Source organism: Mustela erminea, chromosome 5 (genome assembly GCF_009829155.1).
Source record: "Mustela erminea isolate mMusErm1 chromosome 5, mMusErm1.Pri, whole genome shotgun sequence".
In the NCBI taxonomy this organism is placed as follows: Eukaryota; Metazoa; Chordata; class Mammalia; order Carnivora; family Mustelidae; genus Mustela; species Mustela erminea.
The window spans coordinates 50520113-50542795 of NC_045618.1; the positions used below are offsets into that span (position 1 = coordinate 50520113).

The 22683-nt window shown below is 41.1% G+C and overlaps 2 protein-coding genes across 6 annotated transcripts in view; both read left to right on the top strand.

Moving 5' to 3' along the window:
• The first annotated feature begins 143 nt into the window (after positions 1–143).
• RAB2B (RAB2B, member RAS oncogene family) lies at positions 144–17389 on the top strand. The gene is made up of 8 exons (XM_032343040.1): positions 144–306; positions 533–604; positions 3800–3867; positions 10095–10177; positions 10394–10486; positions 13800–13911; positions 14502–14570; positions 15758–17389. The coding sequence occupies exons 1-8, from the start codon at positions 261–263 to the stop codon at positions 15863–15865; spliced, it is 651 nt and encodes a 216-aa protein (XP_032198931.1). The 5' UTR covers positions 144–260; the 3' UTR covers positions 15866–17389.
• Positions 17390–20034: 2645 nt separating this feature from the next.
• The window catches only part of CHD8 (chromodomain helicase DNA binding protein 8), a 62700-nt gene continuing 60051 nt past the window's right edge, over positions 20035–22683 (top strand). For 3 of the 5 annotated variants that reach the window (XM_032343041.1, XM_032343045.1, XM_032343049.1), the window contains exon 1: positions 20036–20141. The gene's annotated coding sequence lies outside the window, so the exon portion shown is untranslated. Of the gene's footprint in view, positions 20142–22683 lie in introns of all 5 variants that reach the window. The other 2 variants (XM_032343047.1, XM_032343046.1) reach the window with 1 other exon arrangement.

Below are 22683 nucleotides of genomic sequence, written 5' to 3' on the forward strand. Positions count from 1 at the left end.
GGAAGGCCGAGAGGACGGAAAGGGTAGCTACCGCCCCCTGGAGCTTGGTGGGATAATGGCAAATAGAAGTGTTGAAAGCGTCCCTGGAGGTGCTGTCCGGGTATTACAGTCGCTTCGACCGAGAGAGGATTTCAGGGGAGAGCAATAGAGACGTGATCTGGGCTAGAGGGGCCAGAGATCGGTCGATTGCGCGGCTAGAGAGGCCGGAGGTAAGTGGCTGTAGAAGTCGGGCGGACCCGGAATCCAGAGGAAACGGGACCATGACTTATGCTTATCTCTTCAAGTACATCATCATCGGGGACACAGGTAAGCTGCCGGCGACTGCCCTCACGGCTGGGGCGGGGATCCGAAGTTCACAAATCGGGGCGTGGGGCGGGGCTCATTTAGTGGGCTGGGCGATTAAATGAAGAGCGGGCGGGGGCGGGGCGGCCGGGGGCGGGGCTCGGGGCTCCCCTTACCCAGCCCGGGACGCCAGGACTCGTGATTGTTCTTGGGCCGCGTGACTCGTAGAATGTGCGTCTTCCTTTTTTAGGTGTGGGGAAGTCATGTCTCCTCCTGCAGTTTACAGACAAGCGGTTCCAGCCTGTCCACGACCTCACAATAGGTAGGTCCACCTACCTGTCGCAGAAGAGATAACGAAACCTGACTAGCTGAAGTGGGAAGTTAGCTGGCTTCGGTATTCCAAGTGAAAAGTTACCTTTTCCTATTTTTAAGCTAGTCGAAAGTTATGGTAAATAAAGAGTGACTAACAGTGCTGATAAATGGGGAGTTAATCATTGAAAGGTAACTTCAGAGATGGGCGTGAGATATGGGTTCATTGCCGTGGGGCTTTTACCCCCTAAATATAATTTGTATGTTTATGGAAAATTCCACGAAAGCTTAACTGTTTATTAAAAAACTCACCTTGTTTTGTGGTTAGTGCAAACGTCACATATGTTTTTCAAAGTGACCACCAACACGCAGAGATTTTTGTGTGTTGGAGAGGAAGTAGTAAATCTGAAGAGCCCTCCCAGACTTGAGTTAGAAGGTAGATGAAACAAATGACTTTTAAAGAAAAGAGTATAGTAGAATTCCAAAATCACACTGGTGATAATGGAAGGCATAAACATTTGCTGCACATTTGTATTAAGGCAGGGGCCTCCTGGGACTTTAGCAACCCCTTCCCCATAATCTCCATAACCCAACTCCAAATGAGTAATGGATATGAAACTAGCTTTCTTGCCATGCAAATGCAGTTTCTGAGTAGAATCCCTAACGCAGGGGCGCCAGATCCGCTTGGAGAGCTAAAGCCTCTGTCTTCCGCTCTGGTCATGATCTCAGGGTCCTGGGATTAGGATCCTGGGATCTGAGCCCTGCATCAGGCTCTCTGCTCAGCGGGGAGCCTGCTTTCCCCTGTCTCTCTGCCTGCTTTCTGCCTACTTATGTTCTCTCTCTGTCAAATAAATAAAATCTAAAAAAATAAAATCCCTAACTCCTATTCTTACCATATTACTACTTCCAGATACCACCTTATTGAAATCTGAAGCTACTTCTGCTTCTGTACACCTTATTCAAAGCCAAATAAGTAATGGGGTTAGAAAAGGATTTAGAGGATAACATCTACAGGAAAATATCTTTTTAAGTTAATTTGAAGTGAGCACAGTGTAAAAGGTGCTAAAGATATATAGCGCTTAACTAGGCAAATGTTGTGCCTGTCCTTAAGTAGCTTATAGTCTGCCAGTATAGGAGGTGGGGCTGGAACAGATGCTGATAACTAAATTCCTATGGTAAAAGGGGAGGAGAGGCTGCTACCTCTATCTGGAAAGGCTGAAAATTGAATGAATAGGAGTTAGCCTGGCACAGGGATTGTAGCGATGGAAAGGTGGTCAGGGCAAGAAGAGAATAATGTTTGCAAATGATCAGGAATGTCTGATCAGACTACCTTTGGAAAAGAAAGTGATTTAATATGGCTGGAGCATGAAATTTCAAGTGAAGAGTGACAAAAAATAAAGCTGGAGAATAAATTAGAGACCAAGTTATAAAACAGCTAAAGGTAATAAGCAAGTGACAAAATTTTAAAAAGTATTTTATTTATTCGTTTGATAGAGCAAGCAAGTGAGAAAGCACAAGCAGGGGTAGCAGCAGAGGGAGAGGGAGAAGCAGACTCTCTGCTGAGCAGGGAGCCTGATGTGGGGCTCATCCCATGCCCCTGGGATCATGACCTGAAGTGAAGGCAGATGTTTAACCCACTGAGCCACCCGGGGGCCCTACAAATAACAAATTTTAAAGTGGAGGAATGAAGTGATCAAGTTTTTGCCAGAGTCCTGTGTAGACTCTGTTTCTTTCTGAATTCAGTCTTTTTTTTTTTTTAAGATTTTATTTATTTATTTGACAGAGAGATCACAAATAGGCCGAGAGTCAGGCAGAGAGAGAAGGGGAAGCAGGCTCCCCACTGAGCAGAGAGCCCCATGTGGGGCTTGATCTCAGCACCGTGAGATCATGACTTGAGCAGAAGGCAGAGGTTTAAGTCACTGAGCCACCCAGGTGCCCCTGAATTCAGTCTTATATACCAAGATAAGATAGTTGGATAGAAAATACATGCAAAATATAAGGATCTCTGAGTGCATAACTGGGGGAAATTGGATAGAAGACAAGCTCTATTTTTTTAATTCACTATTGAAATTCCATTTCTGTTGTCCAGAAAGGAAAAAAAAAAATCTAGTGATTTTTTTCACTAGTTATCACTGTTCTTGATAAAGCAGTCTAGAGTAGTAAGAAACATGTTTTTATGTCTTACTAACTGCAGCATGTGAGAGAGATAGTCCAGATAATGTTGTGTGTGGAGCCACTGAATAGGCATCTATCAGCCCTTTAGTAGAAGCTAAGTTTTAGTGTTTTTTCTTACTTGGAGATCAGAATTCCTCTAGTAAAAGTACCATATGAAAATAGACCGCAGGACAAATTGTCTGACTTAAGATCAAGTATTTTCAAATTTTTTTAAAGATTTTATTTATTTGTTTGACAGTGAGATCACAAGTAGGCAGAGAGGCAGGCAGAAAGAGAGGGGGAGGCAGGCCTCCCGCCCACCATAGAGCTGGACATGGGGCTCGATCCCAGGATCCTGAAACCATCACCCGAGCCGAAGGCAGAGGCTTAACCCACGGAGCCACCCAGGCACCCCAGTTATTTTCAATTTGAGCAACCTTCAATTTTAAGTTTTGTCCTAACATTACTTGAAAGAAGATGAATGCCAGGGTAGACTAAAACGTTTATTCAGACTGTCAGTTTCCATAATCCTATGAGGAAGGCTATTTTCTGATGAACTGTGGGAATTAGTAGAGATCTGAAATGTATCATTCTTGAGAACATACTTCTTAGGTAGGCTCTTTTCTCAAACAAAAAATTAAGGAATTGCAAAAAAGGAAATATTGGACTAGGGAGTGACTTCAAGAAACTTACAGGAAATACTTCAAAAATTTTCGATTTTTTTAAAAAGTTACAAAACTAAATGAAATTTAAGTATTAATATTACTAAAAATTTATGCATCTTTTCTCCTTCTTAATTAGTTTCATCTACATATCTGCTTTTTTGGTTACATTCCTGAAGTCATTATCACCTAGATTTTAATTTTTTAATTCTAGGAGGAAAATGAAGGTTTAAGAAACACAAAATTAGTTGTAGCAAATAGCAGTAATAGGCGTAGTGGTATTGAGTGCAGACAGAGAAGCAGTCAGTTGGCATATTGGGGAAAAACATGAACCTTTCAACATGGGTGATGTTCATGAGAATCACATCCTTTGTTTTGCTCTTCACTGACAGGTGTAGAGTTTGGGGCCCGTATGGTCAACATTGATGGAAAACAAATCAAACTGCAAATCTGGGATACGGTAAGAGAGAACAGAATTACTTAGTCCCTGACCAAGATCCAAACAGAACAGTAAAGGCTGATGGAGGGGCAAGGGGCTATGAGGGTGGGGATGATGGTAGACATAAGAGTAGGGGAAGAGTTTTCACTTTTATCTGTTACAGTTAAAATTCTGAATGCCGTATCTTTGTATTTTTATTTTAAATTATTCAAGTAGTGTATGAGTTTGTCCTAGTAAAAATAAAAGCAAACGATGTAAGTGTATAGAGTAAAATTTGAATGTTCCCTTTTACACACATAAACCTCTTCCTTCCATTCCTGGTTTCTGCCTATCCAGTGTGAATGTTTCAGTGGTTATACTTCAAGACTTTTTCTTTGTGTTCAGATACATATACATGTACAAATGTATGGTAGTGATTTTGTTCTTCTTAGTTTTACTTGTTTAGAATCATAGTTGAGTAGACCTAGCTATGTGAATTAGTTTTTTTACTTAATAATTTCTATGTTTTGGATACCTCATGTAGATTCATATATCTCAATCTCATTCCTTTTAACCACTATATAGACTCATTAAAAAGTCTGTAACATCATTTATTTAATGATCCTCCCAATGATTGAAATTCAGGTTTTCAGTTTTTACTTTCGCAAATTTTCATTGAATGTCCTTGATTACCACATCTTTATGCAAATGTTTGAGAATTTCTGTGGAATGCCTGCCCAGAGATGGAAATTCTGGGTCAGTTTATGCATATTTTAAAATTTGACGAATGTGGTACTCCCAAAATTTAGCTTGACTTTGTACAATTTTGTTTTATCCACGTAAATTGCTTTTACGAAGTTGCTTAATATTCAGCTAAAATCTGTTTTTATTTACTTATTATTTGATATATTTTTTTTCAAAACTCAAGAACTGAAGCCCTTCGAGTTATAAGCAGTAGAGTGATTTTCCTTTTTTTCTCCCTTTCTCCTCCTCCCATCCTCCGTCTCCCTATGCATGCAGGTATCTGTCTTAAAAGTACAATTGATCCTTGAACAACATATGTTTGAATTGTGCAGGTCTGTTCATATGTTAATTTTTGTCAATAAGTGCACTGTGGTACTGTAAGTGTATTTTAACAGTTTATTCTCTAGCTTATTTTACTGTAAAAATACAATATTTAATGATTTGTTGATTAACATGATACATTATGGGTAAGTCTTCTGGTCAACAGTAGGTTATTAGTAGTTAAGGTTTGGAGGAGTCAGAGTTATAGGAGGGAGTTATATGACTGCATGGTGGCCAGAATCCCTAACTCCCCTCTTGTTGCAGAGTCAACTGTAAGTTAACTTGCAGTTTTAAGTTAACTTGTTAACTTCTAAGTAAGTTGCTCTAAGCCCTTTTAGCAGAGTCTTTTTCTGGTGGCCTCCATGGTTGTTACCGTTTCTGGGTGTGCTGATTTATTAGGTGCTTTTAACTAGAATCATATTCTCTTGTACATTATTTGGTTGTATTTGCAAGTATTTTAAAACCTTTTGCCCTTTTGAACAGACTTACATCTCTAATAGTGGAAGCACTAGCCATATACCTCTGAACATTCCACACTTGCTCTTTATTTTTTTTAAGATTTCATTTATTTATTTGACAGAGAACACAAGCAGGGGAAGTAGCAGAGGGAGGTGGAGAAGCAGGCTCCCTGATCAGCAGTGAGCCCGATGTGGGGCTCCATCCCAGGACCCCGAGATCACAACCTGAGCCGAAGGCAGCCACCCAACTGACTGACCCACCCGGGCACCCCACAAACTTTTTAATTTTTTTTTTTTAAAGATTTTATTAATTTATTTGACAGAGAGTGAGGGAAAACAAGCAGGGGGAGTGGGAGAGGGAGAAGCAGGCTTCCCACCAAGCAGGGAGCCTGATGTGGGGCTCAGTCCCAGGACCCTGGGATCATGACCTGAGCCAAAGGCAGACGCTTAATGACTGAGCCACCCAGGAGCCCCTGTATTTGAAATTTTTGAGAGATTCTTGTCTATAATGTATTAGTTTCTTGTTTGCCGTTCTCTGGGTAACCCTGATCATTTTTCCCTTGTCAGTCCTGATCTACTCCTTGTTTACTCACGTTAGTTTCCCATTTTGTTGACCCCCATTCTCTCACATACTCCCAAAGTCATCCTACGTGAAAATATTTAGGGATTATCATGAAGGGAATTTTTATTTTTATTTTTATTTTCTTAAAGATTCCTTTTTTTTTTTTTTTTTTTTGGGCCAAGATCACAAGTAGGCAGGCAGAGAGAGAATGGGGGAAGCAGGCTCCCTGCTGAGCAGAGAGCCTGATGTGGGGCTGGATCCCAGGACACTGGGATTATGACCTGACCCGAAGGCAGAGGCTTTAACCCACTGAGCCACCTAGGTGCCCCATGAAGGGAATTTTTAAAGAGATCAAGTTACCTAGTGCTTTGTTGTCACTGTTCTGGTTATTGCTAAGGATTTAGAGACCTGTATTACCTTTTTTTTTTTTTTTAGTAGGCTCCATGCCCAATATGGGGCTTGAACTCACAACCCTGAGGTCAAGAGTTGCATGTTCCACCAAGCCAGCCAGATGTCCCTGGAGAACCGTATATTGTTTTTATCTCTTTTCATTCTGTACATATAGTTGTACATATTGTACATATTGTACAAATAACCCATGCTAAATGAGAAGGTGTTATACTCTAGTTAATATAAAATACGGGTCAATCCCAAACTCATTTGTGTTTTACTTCAATAATGCATTTTGATTCTTAGGAAATGAGCCTTTCTGACTCATAGGAATAAATACTTCAAACGACAGTTGACCCTTAACAGTATGGGATTTAGGGACATAAACAGTCAGAAATCTGCATATGACTTTTTTTTTTTTTTTTAAAGATTTTATTTATATATTTAATAGAGATCACAAGTAGGCAGAGAGAGAGGAGGAAGCAGGCTCCCTGCTGAGCAGAGAGCCCGATGCGGGGCTCGATCCCAGGACCCCGAGATCATGACCCGAGCCGAAGGCAGAGGTCTTAACCCACTGAGCCACCCAGGCGCCCCTGCATATGACTTTTGACTCCCCCAAAACTTAACTACTTTTTAAATAAATTTTATTTATTTATTTTAAGTAATCTCTACATCCAGCGTGGGGCTTCGGCTTGAACTCATGACCCTGAGATCAAGGGTCACATGCCATTCTGACTAAGCTAGCCAGGCATCCTCAAAAACTTAGCTCCTAATAATCTCCTGTTGACCAGAAGGGTTACCCATAACATAAAAAAATGGATTAACACATATTTTGTTTCTAGTAAGGTAGAGAAAAGAAAATGTTAAGAAAACCATAAGGGAGGGGCACCTGGGTGGCTCAGTGGGTTAAAGCCTCTGCCTTCAGGTCAGGTCATGATCCCAGGGCCCTGGGATCAAACCCCATGTCTGGTTCTCTGCTCAGCAGGGAGCCTGCTTCTCTTCCTCTCTCTCTGCCTACTTGTGATCTCTGTCAAATAAATAAATAAATAAAATCTTAAAAAAATAAAAGGGAGGGATGCTTAGGTGGCTCAGTGGGTTAGACATCTGCCTTTGGCTCAGGTCATGATCCCAGGGTCCTGGGATTGAGCCTTGCATCGGGCTCTCTACTTGGAGGGGAGCCTGCTTCTCCCTCTCCCTCTGTCTGCACTCCTCCTGCTTGTGTACGTTCTCTGTCAAATAAATGAATGAAAGTCTTAAAAAAAAAAAACTAAAAAAACCCTTAAGGGAGAGGTGTGCCTGGGTGGCTCAGTTAGTTAAGCATCTGACTCTTGATTTCAGCTCAAGTATTGATGTCAGGGTTGTGAGTTCAAACCCTGCATTGGGGCTTAAAACAAAATTAAAAAATTGAAAAAGAAAACCATTAGGGAGTAAATGCATTTACAGTGCTGTGCTATAAAGAATCTGTGTAAATGAACCAGAGCTGTTCAAACCCATGTTGTGTGAGGTTTAATTGTATGTATCTTGAAACCATAATACAATTCTTCCACTTGGGAGAAATTCAAAAGGTGTTAATTATTTTTATATACTTTATATCTTCATCTTAATTCTGTGCTGATTCAGATTTGTTTAATGGGGTTGGACAAAGATACCTAATATCAACATGGACCAGCCCAAATGGAACCACTCTTTGTAAGTTATTGGTTCAGCAAAACCATTGATGAACTAGAATGAGATGAAGAAGTAAATGGATTTGGTTTTTGATTTTTAATTTTTAACTTAAAAAATACATTTTATTTATTTTGAGAGCGAGAGAGGAAAAAAAAAAGTTGGGATGGGGCAGAGGGAAGGTGAGAAGCAGACTCCCCACTGAGCAGGGAGCCCGACATGGGGCTCAATCCCAGGATTCTGGGATCTTGACCTGAGTGTAAGGCAGATGCGTAACTGACTGAACTGTTTTTTTTTTTTTTAATTATTTATTTATTTTAGAGAGCTTGAGACATGCTTGCAAGCAGGGGGAGGGGGCAGAGGGAGAAGGAGACTTCCCCCTCAGTGGGGAGCCCAACATGGGCTTGATCCCACCACCAGGACCTGGGTTGAAATCAAGAGTCAGACACTCAACCGACAGCTACCACCCAGGTGCCCAAGGGATCTGTTTTTAAGAGGCATTTTCTGATGAGCCCCTGGAAGTATTTTTGGCTGCCTAAGTTAGATGCTGCCATGTGCTTCAACCATCATAGGTCTCCCTCAAGATTTCCCTTTAGTTCCTAGAACAACACAGGGAGGGAGGGGCCTTTCAACAGCAGCAGAAGAGAAGAAAAAGGTAAAAGCAAAATGGGAATCAAGTAATTTAAGACCTAAAACTATTTGGGACTAAATAAAACGTTAAGTGAGCTCTTAGAGAGGAAAAACACGTTTTAAATCTTAAAGTAACATTAATATTACCAACAAAGTCCTTTTTTTTTTTTTTTTTTAAGATTTTAATTATTTCTTTGAGAGAGGGAACACAGCAGGGGGAGTGGGAGGAAGAAGCAGGCTTCCTGTGGAGCAGGGAGCCTGATGTGGGGCTCCCTCCCAGGACCCCGGGATCATGACCTGAGCCAAAGGCAGATGCTTAACAACTGAGCCACTCAGGCACCCCACCAACAAAGTTCTTTAGAATTATTTTTAATTTTGGTGTTCTAAGAGGCAAACAGCTCACTAAAACATTTGTATTATTCTTGTAGAAAGAGAGTCTCATGTTGTTGGAAAAATAACCTTACAATTAATGTACTGGAACTCTCTTTCTCACCTTCAAACCCAGGTTTAGATTGTATGATGTAATGGCTAATAGAACAAACCTTGGAGCTAGGGTACACTAAGATCCTGAGTTTAATTGTGTATTCAGTAGTTACGGATTTTGTAACTTTTGAGGTTCAGTTTTCCTATTTGTGTTATTATTAGTATTCACTGAATACTATTCACTAATATTATTAGTATTCACTCTCTCTGCCTGCCTCTCTGCCTACTTGTGATCACTCTCTGTTAAATAAATAAATAAAATCTTAAAAAAAAATGCTCAGTTATAAATATTTTGGCCCCATTTGGAAATGAGATGAGTATAAACATTTGTTTTTTGTTTTTTGCTTTTTAAAGATTTTGTTCATTCATTTGACAGAGACAGACACAGGGAGAGAGGGAACACAAGCAGGGGGAGCGGGAGAGGGAGAAGCAGGCTTCCTGCTGAGCAGGGAGCCTAATGTGGGGCTTAATCTCAGGACCTTGGGATCATGACCTAAGCTGAAGGCAGACACTTAACAACTGAGCCACCCAGGCACCCCTGAATTTTTTTTTTTTTTAAGGAAAACTCTGTCCTGGACCGTGGGCTTCTTTCCCTATTCCTTGTTCTTACTTGCTATGACAAGATCCCTTGGTAGTCCCATCTTTAGTGGTGGAACACTAAGTGTCAGCATATACCCAAATTAAGTGCTTTGTATCTGACTGCTTTTCTACATTGACCCATTGGAATGGACCCAATTCCATTAGACAAGGAATTAGCATTTTAAGATAGTTTCCTTTTTACAGATAAAAGAATATAAATAGGTTAATGTGCTGTGTTCAGCATCATGTGGGGATTGAAATGCTCTTGAGTTTCTAGTCTTATTTCCAGTTCTCTCCTAGAGGATATTGGAAAATGTATGAGAATGTCTTTGTCATAAAGTTAAGTCCTTTGTGTTAGAGTGGCACGTGATCAAGTCCTTTCTCTGGAAATAACCTGGTTTTGTTGGGATTTTTTTGTTGCCATGTTGGTGGGAAAGGCTGGGCAAGAATCCTTCCGCTCTATCACCCGTTCCTACTACAGGGGAGCAGCTGGAGCACTGCTAGTGTATGACATCACCAGGTGAGTCAGATCAGGTAGGCAGGAGGGAGCCTTTTCCCCATGTTCTCAAAATCTTTTTCTTTCCTGTGTTCTGGTTCTGGTAAGAATACTAAAGGGGAAAGGTTTCTCTAATATTTTCTTTTACACATGTAACTTTCCCCCTTTTCCCATGTGTTTGGAATTCCTTTGGCATTTTGAAATGGACCTCTGATCCACTTTTAAACTTCCCTGCTGTAGGCGTGAAACCTTCAACCACCTAACCTCCTGGTTAGAGGATGCCCGGCAACACTCCAGCTCCAACATGGTTATCATGCTGATTGGGAATAAGAGGTAAAATTTTACTTGTAGAAATAATAAGGACCAGAAGTCATGTTAAGTGTCTGTGGACATTGAACTAATTGGTCCCTAAACTTTTTTAGTTTATGGTGCTCTTTATTTTAAAAAAATAAAAAAATAATTGTGAAATATGCATAAGGTAGACTTTCATTTTAACCATTTTGTTTTTAACGTTTTTATTTACTTAGAGAAAATGCATGCATGAGGAGAGAGAGAGACGGAGTGCGCACAAGCAAGGGGAACAGCAGGCAGAGGGAGAAGGACAAGCAGACTCCTCACTGAGCAGGGAGCCCACGTGGGGCTCAATCCCAGGATCCTGAGATCATGATGAGGGTCAAAGTCAGACTCTTTTTTTTTTTTAAGATTTTATTAATTTGACAGAGAGGGAGACAGCTAGAGAGGAAACACAAGCAGTAGGAGTGGTAGTGGGAGAGGGAGAAGCAGGCTTCCCACTGAGCAGGGAGTCTGATATGGGGCTTGATCCCAGAACCTTAGGATCATGACCTGAGCTGAAATCAAGAGTTGAAAGCTTAACTGACTGAACCACCCAGGCACCCCAATTTTGTACTTGCTTTTCATCATAGCAGCTGCCAAAAATTCAGGTTCCACAAACATATGCAAAATATTGAACAGGATCTGTTTTGATCTGACAGTGATCTTGCAAACAGTCTTAAGCTTACAACTCATGTGGTGTTTTAATGTTGAGTGTTAACTGCGTTTCTCTCGAAAATTTATCCTGTGGCAAAAAAAATAAAGTATCCTGTGGCACTCCTGTGGGTTTGTAGTAGTGCCTAAAGTGTACCATTTGAGAGAACTGCGACCACAGACTTATTATACTTATTTATTTGAACTGTGTTCTAAATGTATATTTGCCAGATCCTGAGAGTACAAGGTGAGAAAAGAAGAGTCATGCCCCTGATTATATGGAGCTTATAGTTTTTTTGCGACATAAATATTAAATATAAAGGGATTTATGTCTAATTATAAATTGTGATAAATACAGTGAAGGAAAGAAAGGTGCTATAAAAGAGTGTAACAGGGTACTATTTTTAATTTTTTTAAAAACTTTATTTTTTTTCAGTGTTCCAAAATTCATTTTTGATGCACCACACCCCAGTGCTCCATGCAATATGTGCCCTCCTCAATACCCACCACCGGGCACACCCAACCCCCCACTCCCTTCCCTCCAAAACCTTCAGTTTGTTTCTCAGAGTCCATAGTCTCTCGTGGTTTGTCTCCCTGTCCGATTTCCCCCAGCTCACTTCTCCTCTCGATCTCCCCATGTCGTCCATGTTATTCCTTATGCTCCACAAGTAAGTAAAACCAGGGTACTATTTTTAATTAAGGGTGATGGTTAAGCTGGAATCTGAAGGATAGGTAAGAGTTCAGTGGGCATGGTTTGAAAAAGAGAAAAGTATCAGAAAGGTTGAACAAACTGAAAACCTTGAACTGGGAAGAACCTTGGCAAGGTCATGGCATTGAAGGAAATCAGTATGTTGGGCTGAATCAAGGGGGAATGGTACAAGATGTGGTTGGGAAGGTAAGCAGGGGCCAGAATTCAGCACTTTCAATCCTTACAACTTTTATTCTAAATACAGTAGGAAGCTTTTAAGAGTTTTAAGCAGAGACGTGGCTTGATTAGATTTTAAAAGATCACTCTGGAGGGGAGCAGGGGTTGAAGTGGGATGTTCATTTCAGTAGTCTAAATGTGAATGATGACGTGAACTCAGGTGATGACACCAGAGAGGGAAAATGGTGACACATGTTAAGGTGCATTTTGGAAGTTCCTTGCTTTGGGATGAATTGGGTATTTGGAATGAAGAAGGAAAAGGTGTTGAAATAATGACGTCCTGGATTTAGCTTCTGTGCTGAATGGAGATGTGGAAGCCTGGGGCAGAAGCAGTTAGAGGGAAAAGATCAAGTTCTATTTTGATGTATGTGTTGGGGGCCTTTTACACATCAGACTGGAAATGAAGAACAGACAAATAGAGGAGATCTGGAGCTTAGAGGAGCAGCTGGTCTAGTGTAGACATGTATGTATGTATGTATGTATGTATGTATGTATGTATGTTGACTTTACCTATTTATTTGACAGACAGAAATCACAAGTAGGCAGAGAGGCGGGCAGAGAGAGAGGAAGGGAAGCAGGCTCCCTGCTGAACAGAGAGCCCGATGCGGGGCTCGATCCCAGGACCCTGGGATCATGACCTGAGCCGAAGGCAGAGGTTTTAAACCACTGAGCCACCCAGGCGCCCCTAGGTGTAGACATTTAGATGGGTAGTTCTTCCCTGGTCTTCACACAGCTGGTGAATGATAAATAGATATTTTATAGATTTGCTGTTCTTTTGTGGGCTTACTTTTTTTTTTTTTTTTTGTAAGATTTTATTTATTTGACAGATAGTGAGAGAGGGAACACAAGCAGGGGAAGTGGGAAGGGGAAAGCAGGCTTCCCACTGAGCAGGAAGCCCAATGTGGGGCTTGATCCCAGGACTCTGGGATCAGGACCTGAGCCGAAGACTGTTAACAACTGAGCCCCCTAGGCACCCCACTGTGGGCTTACTCTTTGATTTCTTTTTATCATTGGAAGAATGGAAATCTCTGAAATGCAAATTTCCAGTTAGAAAAATGGAAATCATACAGTCCATCCTTACCTTATCTGAAGCCTTTTATCCTTTCTTGTCATAAAGTCTTTCCATATACCTGATTCTGTTTCTCAGTCTGTGGCTGTATCTTTTTTCCCCTCATATCACCCAACTTTATACATTTTTGTCTTGAGTCTTTTATTTCCCTGGTGGCAAGCTGCTATTATATATGTTATTAATGAGACTAGTGAGAATTAAGACAGCTGTGTTCTTATTCCTGACATTCTCTGTTCTTATGGGTTGATTCCAGTAAAGGAGGAAGACACTGCTATGGGATGGGGCATCTGACTTTATGGGATGGGGCTTTCTCCTTTCTAACAATTGGAATTTCCCTTTTATCTTCTTTCCTTGGCTCTCACTGGATCTCATTCTAAAAAGAAACATGGAGCACAGTAAGCCTTGAGTAACTGTGGGGCTTGCCTAACTTTTTATAAATCTTTTTTTCCATAAGAGAATACGTATTATCCTCAACCATGCAGTTAAAGAACAATTTTCCAAGAAGCTACAGAAATCAGTAACCCTGTATAAGAGAATGTCATGTAGGATCTACATTTTTTATGTATTATTAATTGGTGGTTGAAACAGCCATGGGATTCTTTTAGAGTAAGAGTTTCTTCTTTTACTTGGATCTCTTTTTAGTTGTCTTCCCAATTAATCTCTTGCAGTGACTTAGAGTCCCGTAGGGATGTGAAGAGAGAAGAAGGAGAGGCCTTTGCTCGGGAGCATGGACTTATCTTCATGGAAACTTCAGCCAAAACAGCCTGCAATGTTGAAGAGGTATTACTTGGGAAAGAATAGGGAAAGCTTTTGGGAGATGACATCATATCTTTATTCTTTTATTCAGAATTTTCTTCTATAAGACCATAGATAGAGAAAGGATATTTTGTGGTCCCATTGACTATATGTCTCCCTTTGAGGGAATTGTCTTTTTTTTTTTTTTTTTTTGCCTTGATTCCTACAGTGGAGTTTCACTTTTGCCTTGTGTAACATTAATTAGTAACTGTGGATTAGACACCAGTGTTATTTGTAAATATTTTAGTTGGAGGGTCTCATGGGTTCTACTGTAGCTGTTCTGAAGCCTGCTATTGACTATATCTTTAGTAATTATTTGAGAACACAGCATGTTTGTTTTGTTTGGAGAAGGTGCCATTCTAGGGAACATTTTGGGTCAGTATCAAAATACCATATAATCCCTGTTTTCTTTTTGAAAGAGCAACTTTGGGGTGGGGGCTTCTGTATTTTTATTCTGGTCTCAATGGTTCCTAATTCATACCTTAGAAATCCAAGTGGGAATAATATTTGTATTTCCTTTTTCTAATTTCTCTATCTAAACTTGAGCCTAAAAATATGATTTATGTCTCTTTCAGGCCTTCATTAACACAGCCAAAGAAATATATAGGAAGATCCAGCAGGGTTTATTTGATGTCCACAATGAGGTGAGAAAGGGTCGGGGGGGCTGACAGTTAACTTTGTTTTGTGTTAAAGAGGACAAGAAATTTTCTATAATGTAAGCATTTCCTTTCTAACATCATGCTATTTGAAGCTATGCCAAATCATACTTGATTTTTTTTAATGTAGGGACACAAATCTGTCATCATTTTCTGTTTTGTTGTTTTTCCTCAAGTCTGGGGCCCAGAATGCTTGAAGAGATGATTAGTTGGTAATGTAAAATGTATATACAATATGGGAAGTTTTCTTTGCAACTTCAGTTTTTACTATCCCAGTGTATAGGGTGATGTAATTCTTAACTGCTCAGTTGGGCCATCTCTGTAAAGCAGATTCTATATCAAAACAAAACAAAAAAAAACCTTTTTTTTTTTTTTTTTTAACTTAAGCACAGAGACATTTATTGTTAGGGCAAATCTTACATTCAAATGGGATTTAACAAAACAAAAAAGAATTATATGCTAATATCTACTCTTTCACTCCTCCTGCTCTTACCTAATCTCATCCTGATTCTGCACATAGCTATGAAACCTAAATACAGCTATCACTTTAAAAATGGGCGGGTCCCTGGGTGGCTCAGTGGGTTAAGCCTCTGCCTTCGCTCGGGTCATGATCTCAGGGTCCTGGGATCGAGCCCCGCGTCGGGCTCTCTGCTCAGCGGGGAGCCTGCTTCCCCCTTCTCTCTGTGCCTGTCTCTCTGCCTATCTATGATCTCTGTCTGTCAAATAAATTAAAAAAAAAAAAAATGGGCACAAGACAGGTGCCTAGGTGGCTCAGTCCATAAGCATCTGACTCTTGATTTCCGCGCAGGTCAGGATCTCAGGGTTGTGAGATCAAGCCCTGCGTTGGGCTCTGCACTGGGCTTGGAGACTGCTTAAAGATTCTTTCTCCCTTTCCTTCTGCCCCTTCCCCTCCTCCCTCCCTTAAAAAAAAAAGAAATGGGCATAAGAGTCACTTGTAGTCATCCAGAATACTTATATCTGAACTGGTCATCTCATCTTTATTGTTGAAGATTATTGTTCCACAACTGTTCCACAACAGTTTGGCTAGGGCACATGGTTACCTGCCAAAGCCATATCTGCTTCTAGAAAATGTAATTTCTGATTTCTCTTTTTATTCCTTTTATCCCAGTTACTTTAGTACTGAGGTGGGAACTCTTGACTTTTTTCTTTTACAGGCAAATGGCATCAAGATTGGTCCTCAGCAGTGTATTTCAACATCAGTAGGAACCAGCGCCTCACAGCGGAACTCTAGTGAAATAGGGTCCGACTCCGGCTGCTGCTGAATATCTAGTCTGGACTCTTTTTTCCTTCCTGGAACAGCTTCAGATCAATAGGCTTAAAGAAAGAGGTCTTACTTGCTCTGGCTGAGAAAAGCCTCTTTTCAAGGTGTGATGTTTTGCCTTTCCACTTAAAGACCAGGGAAGAACTTGGGCCCTTACTGACTTGTCCTCCTTCAGGGACGTGAGCATTCCCTAAAGATTAGGGCTCTTCTCATCCTCCTATTTTAATTTCTAAAGTGTTAGGATCAAAGTTGATTGTCATGGTAGCTCAAAAATAAATTATTTTATAAGCATACACAGTTGGCTCCCTGCCAGGAATTAGTAACAAGGGTCTAGGACATTCTGCTTGAGCACTTGATTTTACTGTGTTCTGGCTGGCTGGCATTTGGATGGTGGATCCTGTATCTGGTAATTTCATTGATTGTTTTCACTTGCCACTTTGTAAGAGTTCTTGGAGAAGGCAGTTCCTTCAACTTGAGCTGCTCAAGGATGCGGAATAATTTTCTCCCATCCCGTTGCTAGTTTCTCTGTCTCAGAGTAACTATAAAACTTTTGAGAGCAGTGGAGTTGTCCTGGACCTGGGGCTACTTATTATCATCACTACCTAAAGGAAACCTCTTTCTGTGTTTGTTTTAGGGACCAGACCTAACACTGCAGTGTCTTTCACCAAATTAACCCCTTACTGTTTCACCACACTTCTCAACAAGACCTGTTTAGACTTTCTAATCAAGCTAATCTGTTTACTGGACATAATATGTTTATTTCCACTTTTATGCCTTTGCATATGTCCTATTCTCTGCTAACATTATACTCAGTCCCCAAATTTTTCCTTCAGAAAGCCTTCTTTGATCTAGGGACTTCTAAATAATTATTGACCCAGCACCCTTTAAGCTTTCATATGTCGTTCATATGTATATTTATTTTTATTTATGTTACTTTGTAAATTTGTTTTGTGTGTGGAATCTGTCTCCCATCTAGGCTGTAAGCTCCTTGAGAGCAGGAACCATGTTATCCCTTTACTTTTGTAAACTGCTTCTTCCACTATTCCTTCACAGTGCCTAGTGCTACTTACTATGTGATCATTGGACTTGACTGACGTATTTAAAGATTTGGAACAAGTTTATTGTAGACTGCAGAGGAAACAAAAGGCTTGAGTCCTCTCTTTGTAACTCTCTCAGTTTCTTTCATCTGCTTACCCTAGATTCCATACTGCTCTTACCCCTTGTCCTTCTCTCCCTTCCCTGGCTTTTTGCCTCCATTCCATGCAGCATACAGTAAGGCTGTCAGCTTCCAAGTAGTCAAATAAGTGGGTACCTCCAGCCATTTTTCTTTTCAAGGGCATTTACTAAAATGCTAAGCAAATTTGCCTTGCTTCACTCATCAGGCAGCCTTCTGGGTCAGTTTTTGTATGTTCTGCCTTGATGTCCCTTTCTCTTCCACAGCATTGAGGTCTCATGAATTTTTCTAAGTTTTTTGTTGAAGAATTGTTTCATTATTAAATATATATGCATGTATCCAAGCAGCTCATATTTCATGTGATTTTTCTGATTTTATCCTAAACCTATGTAGATACTCTCCTTCTAGGAAATTGTATCAAAGGTATTGGAAGAAGCCACTTTGAGATGCACTCATTTTTTAAGTTTTTATTTTAACTGCAGTTAACGTACAGTTTAGTTTCAGGTGTACAGTATAGCGATTCAACACTTCATATATCACCTGGTGCTCATAAGTACAGATACATCCATTTGCTCTCCTGTAATAGTAATAATAGTTAACACTACACCACAGGAAGTTGGGAGAACATTTGGGGTAGTGCTTTGATTATTCTTTTCTAAAAAAAATCCTACCTCATTCCAAAAAGGATTTGAGGCTGTTGACTTTGGGGTTAGCCTGCCCCCCTCATGCCTGGGACAAAACTAAATATAATTTTGTAGTTTCTGTACAGAAATTTCCAAGCCCCAGGGATTCTGTCATTGGTAACTGGTACCTGGCTTGCTCAGTCAGTAGAGCATGGACTTGGTGTTGGGATTGTGAGTTTGATCTCCCTGTTGGGTGTAGAGATTACTGAAAAAATTAAACTTAAAAAAAAATGCAAAGCACTCATAGCCTTCTGTACTTGGGTGTTTCACCAGTGGAAGGAAAGCATGAGAAAACTACTTGGGCAAATTCATGACTTGTACTGATAATTGCTGATACTCAGAGTGAAATGGTCATGAAAAATTACAGGAAGTTTCCCCACCTCCATGTGAAGAATGGTAGTTAGGAAGTAAAAAGGGCATTGTTTTTGACTTTAAAAGGCCAGCACCAGGGGCACCTTTCTGGCTCAGTTGATAGAGGAAATGACTCTTGATCTTGGGGTCCTAAGTTCAAGTGCCCCCCACTCCGCCCCCCGTAGTAGCAGGTAAAGTAAAGTAGCAGTCTTTTTTCTTGAAAAGCAGGGGTGGGCAGGACCACTGGAAATCTTTCTTAAAACCAACAGTCTAAATCCTACTACTTACAGATCATTGCGTTTAGTAGAAATTAGTAGAGCAGGCCACAGCCTTTCCCTTTTCCATAAATGTCTGCAACTTTTTCCTTTGATAGGTTTATTTTATACTAAATAAGGAAAAAGAACCTACTGGTTTTCATTCCATAAATGTAATTAAGGTCATTGCTGTATATGCATCTATAGACAAACACCAAAGTCACAGTTGGTAAATTGTTTTGGTAAATTCTAATACTGACCTCAAATTGATAATGATGATAGCAGTAGCCAAGGGGAAATTTGGTCAATGGATTTTTGCTCAGTACATAGGGAAATGTATTTGGCCAAGTCTTAACTACTCGTGTGATAAAAAGTATTGATTCCTATGATTCCTTACCCTCTCTGAGTTCCTGTTATGTGTGACTATGCAAATATGTTATTCCTTGAGAAATACCTTTTTGTTTTTTTAAGATTTTATTATTTATTTGACACAGAGATCACAAGTGGCAGAGAGAGAGGGGGAAGCAGGCTCCCTGCTGAGCAGAGAACCTCATACTGGGTTTTGATCCAGGACCCTGAGGTCATGACCAATGGCAGAGGCTTAACGCCCTGAGCCTTCCAGGCGCCTGGAGAAATACCTTTAATGATCTGAAAGGACTCCCTTTACTCACAAGTTCAAAAAGCAAAGCCTACCTGTAGCAAGTTGTAATCGCAATAGAAGTGTATACTAGGAAATATAGGGAAGTGTCATTGAGCACAAGAGAATCTCATCTACAATAATTTTTAATATTTTACTTATTTATTTGACAGCACAAGCAGGGGAGCGGTGGGCACAGGGGAGAGGGAGAAGCAGGTTCCTCGATGAGCAGGGAGCCTGACATGGGGTTGGATCCCAGGATCCTGGGATTATGACCTGAGTGGAAGGCAAACGTTAGCCGACAGAGCCACGCAAGCGTCCCCTACCTACAATAAAATTAATTCCTTTCTAGTGTAACTGCTATTACCAGGAGAACCCAACACTGGAAAACTTGCAACAGAAGCATTAGGATTAGAAGCATCTAGAATATATATAACCTACGTTGGTCTTATGCTGATATTCTGAGTGGTGAGGTGTCTATATAAAGGACTGAAAACGCACTCTCATTCCAAAAAAAAAGATTTTTGTTGCAGCTTTGATTTATAGTATCTCTTCACTCATATGGGGGGATGGTGGTTGCCTGTAACCACATTAAGCCCTATTCCTGACCATCGTGACTGGGGACATTCTGATTACATAACATATGTTGGGGCTGGATCTAGGTAGTTCGACAGAACTCGGAAAACGGATTCAAACTCCTTAAAATACTCCTTCCTCTTTCCTGTCCCCAAGGAACCGGCCGCATCCAAGATGGCTTCCCTAAACAGGTAACTAAATGTTTTCGTTTAGAGCGCCCCCACCGGCGGGGGTTAAAAAAAAAAAAAAAAGATGCCGAGAGGCCTAAACGCCTGCGAACTGAGCAGTCAAAGGCAAGCTGCCGCCAGGTTTTATTTTCAATCAGGCATATCTGCGGTTGCCTACGTACCCTTCTCAGCCTTTTAGGACCTCCTACTCTCGAGAGACTTCCTGGATGGCACTCACACTACCTTGCTGGAAGAGGCCGGGCGTTAGCCCTGCCATTGGTGGGTTGCGGGGTAGGTGGGCGGAGCCGAGGGAGAATGGACTACCAGCAAGCTAGATTGAGGCGAGGGCTGGCCATGCTCCGCCGGAAGGCGCCTTGTTCTCCGAGAGGGTGAGTTGAAACGCTGGCTGGAAAGGAAGCACCGGGACTTGTTCAGGTAGGCTTCCCGTTCACGCCTGCTCATCACTGTCGGCCCAAGAGTCTTTGCAAAACTAAAGCTCTTAGAACTGGTTTCAGTAACTCATCCTCCTCCTCGCTCCCCCGCTCCTTACGCGTCCCTCAGTTGTGAGGGATCAGGTGCTGGGTGATGCTCTGGACTGAACCATTCTCTTTTGTGAAAGGCCGGGGGAGAGGGCGGCTGCTGGGCCACGGGGCCTGAGTTGGGCCAAGTCGAGAAGGGGGCTGCCCCGCCGCTGTGGGGTTTTTAGGGCTTGTCATTGCATTACTGGGCGTGGTGTAGATTTGAGGCAGCTCCTTGTTCTCCTTGCCCCTTGAACGGAGAGAAAACTCCCCGGCTCCTTTTGGTTACTCCATACTTTGGTCTCAGAAGTGGGAGGTTAGGGTTTTTTTCTTTTTTCTTTTTTCTCTTCGTATTTTAATAATAAAGGTGGGTAGGAAATGTTGGGGTGAGCGTGTGCACATTGTTATACGTTATTAGGTATAATTTTTGTGGGTCTTTGGGAGGGAAGATCGGGTTTTTGAAGAGTGTTTATAGATGGTGGGACAAGAGGAGCTTCAGCTTTGCATTTCCATTGACAGGTCTGCAGAGCTTACTGGTCTTCCGTTGCATTATGTAAACTCTTCACTAGCAGGAGACCCCTCCCCCTGCCTCAGAGCGAATGCAATTTCTTTATTTACCTGTCTCTAGTGTCGCAGGAAATTTTCCAGCCATTGCAGCAGTTGTGCAAGTGCAGCAGCTTCTGCCCTTAAGGGGCAGCCCTGAAGTGATAAAGGGGTTCAAAGAAGTGTATAGTGGAGGTGTATGGGCGTATAGATGTTTAGCAGACCAATCTTTTTTAAATGATTGAGTATATTGAGCTAGTTGTCGGAGACTTAAGGACTTGATGTCTTGTCCTAATGGAATTGCCCCAGATTCAAGCCATAGGAGCTGCGTTTTCAGTGTCTACTGCATCCTACTCTCCCACCAGCATCCACAAATTATTTACTCATCGTGTTGTTCTGAGTCTGTCGGTTCAGTCAGGGATTCTCTGACTGGGTTATCCTTAGAGACAGCTGAGGTCCTCTGGGGTGTGGGACAGTTCAGGTGCTAGACGGTGAGTTTGGGATTTGAATACGGCCCTCTGTTAGTTAATTAGATAATGTCTTCTGCTAAGGAATTTCTTTTGTAGTGCTCACCAGACTTTAGAACAAATTGTGGTATTTGGGACTTATCCCACCTCTTAAAAGAGAGTTACAAAGAAAACATTTTCTATTTAAGAAGACCTGAGTTGCAAGAGTGGCATGCCAGTGGGTCTGCAAGGCATGATGAAGGACATTGGCCAAAGAGAGGATAGGTGTGTGTGAAGAGACAGGCCTGGCAAAAGGTCTAAAGCTACAGGAGCAAAGGAGTAATGGATTGGGATCTGGGAGTTGATGGAGCAGTGTATGGGTACTTGCACAGTTCACGCCTTCCCCGTGTTTGATGTATCATGTACATCTCGCCTTTTCATTTTTCAGCTCTCAAATTGACAAAATCCACTTATTTAGACATGGGTAGAAAATGATAGAAATAGATAGAAATTTATTGAACTGGTGTGAATCACCAGGAAAGACAGATCTTGTATTTTCTGGGACAGCCTTCTCTGCAGCACCACCAGGTGATGGGGTGGAAGAATCTTGGCATTGTGGTCACCACCACTGAAGAGTTTTAGTTATAAGAGGGAAAAAATATGATGTTTTATATGGAGGGTCTGATAGGTAAGATGGAGTTTCCCATAGGTAAGGTAGGACCGTGAAGGGGAATCAGTCTTTAAAAGAAATCATTGTACCCATTTCCTTTGAAAAGGATGAGGTTTTTTTTTTCTTTTTTAAAGCTAAACTATCACATAAGATTAATTTGTGGGTGCCAAGAACTGTACTTGCTTACTGAAAGAATGAGATTTGATATTGTCATCTGTGGAAGGACTATAACATTCTTAGAGCATTGAGATGAATGTTAATGTTTTGAAGATACTGTTTGTCCACTGCCGTCCAAGAGTTGTCTTCTGAGCCTACATTGAGCCTGATATCTGGGGGATAAACAAGAAAAATATTTTCTGGCCCCTCATCCTTACTCCTAAAAGTCACTCCACTTCTGGAGTGCATTTGGACAAATCCCTGATCTGCAGGTCTTTGCATGACCTACCTTGCACTACTGTGACCAACCTAGTATTTACTGTTTTATCATTAGCAGTCGATTCATTGATACAGTGTCACTTCATATTCTATTTGGTTTAACCTTTTACATCTCTTCTTTGATTAATTTTTCATTCTTTTTCTCACAAAGTTGGTGGTCTTCCTTTCAAACTTCTGTTAACAATTTTGTTCACTTTGCTTTTTGTTTTGATATTGTGATATTTTTGCTTCTGTCTTGTTGAGGCCTTTTAAAGAGAAGCAGAGACCCTACTTTTCAAGATGTGTTCTTTTGGTATCTGGTACTCAAGAGACAGTGTATTTTTATATAACAAAGCTGTTGTACAGCTGTTTACTATTGTCTAAAG

Coding starts and splice junctions, on each gene's coding strand:
- RAB2B (XM_032343040.1), top strand. CDS start 261: ATGACTTATGCTTATCTCTTCAAGTACATCATCATCGGGGACACAG. Junction 307..532: donor CATCATCATCGGGGACACAG/GTAAGCTGCCGG, acceptor TTCCTTTTTTAG/GTGTGGGGAAGTCATGTCTC. Junction 10,178..10,393: donor CTAGTGTATGACATCACCAG/GTGAGTCAGATC, acceptor TCCCTGCTGTAG/GCGTGAAACCTTCAACCACC.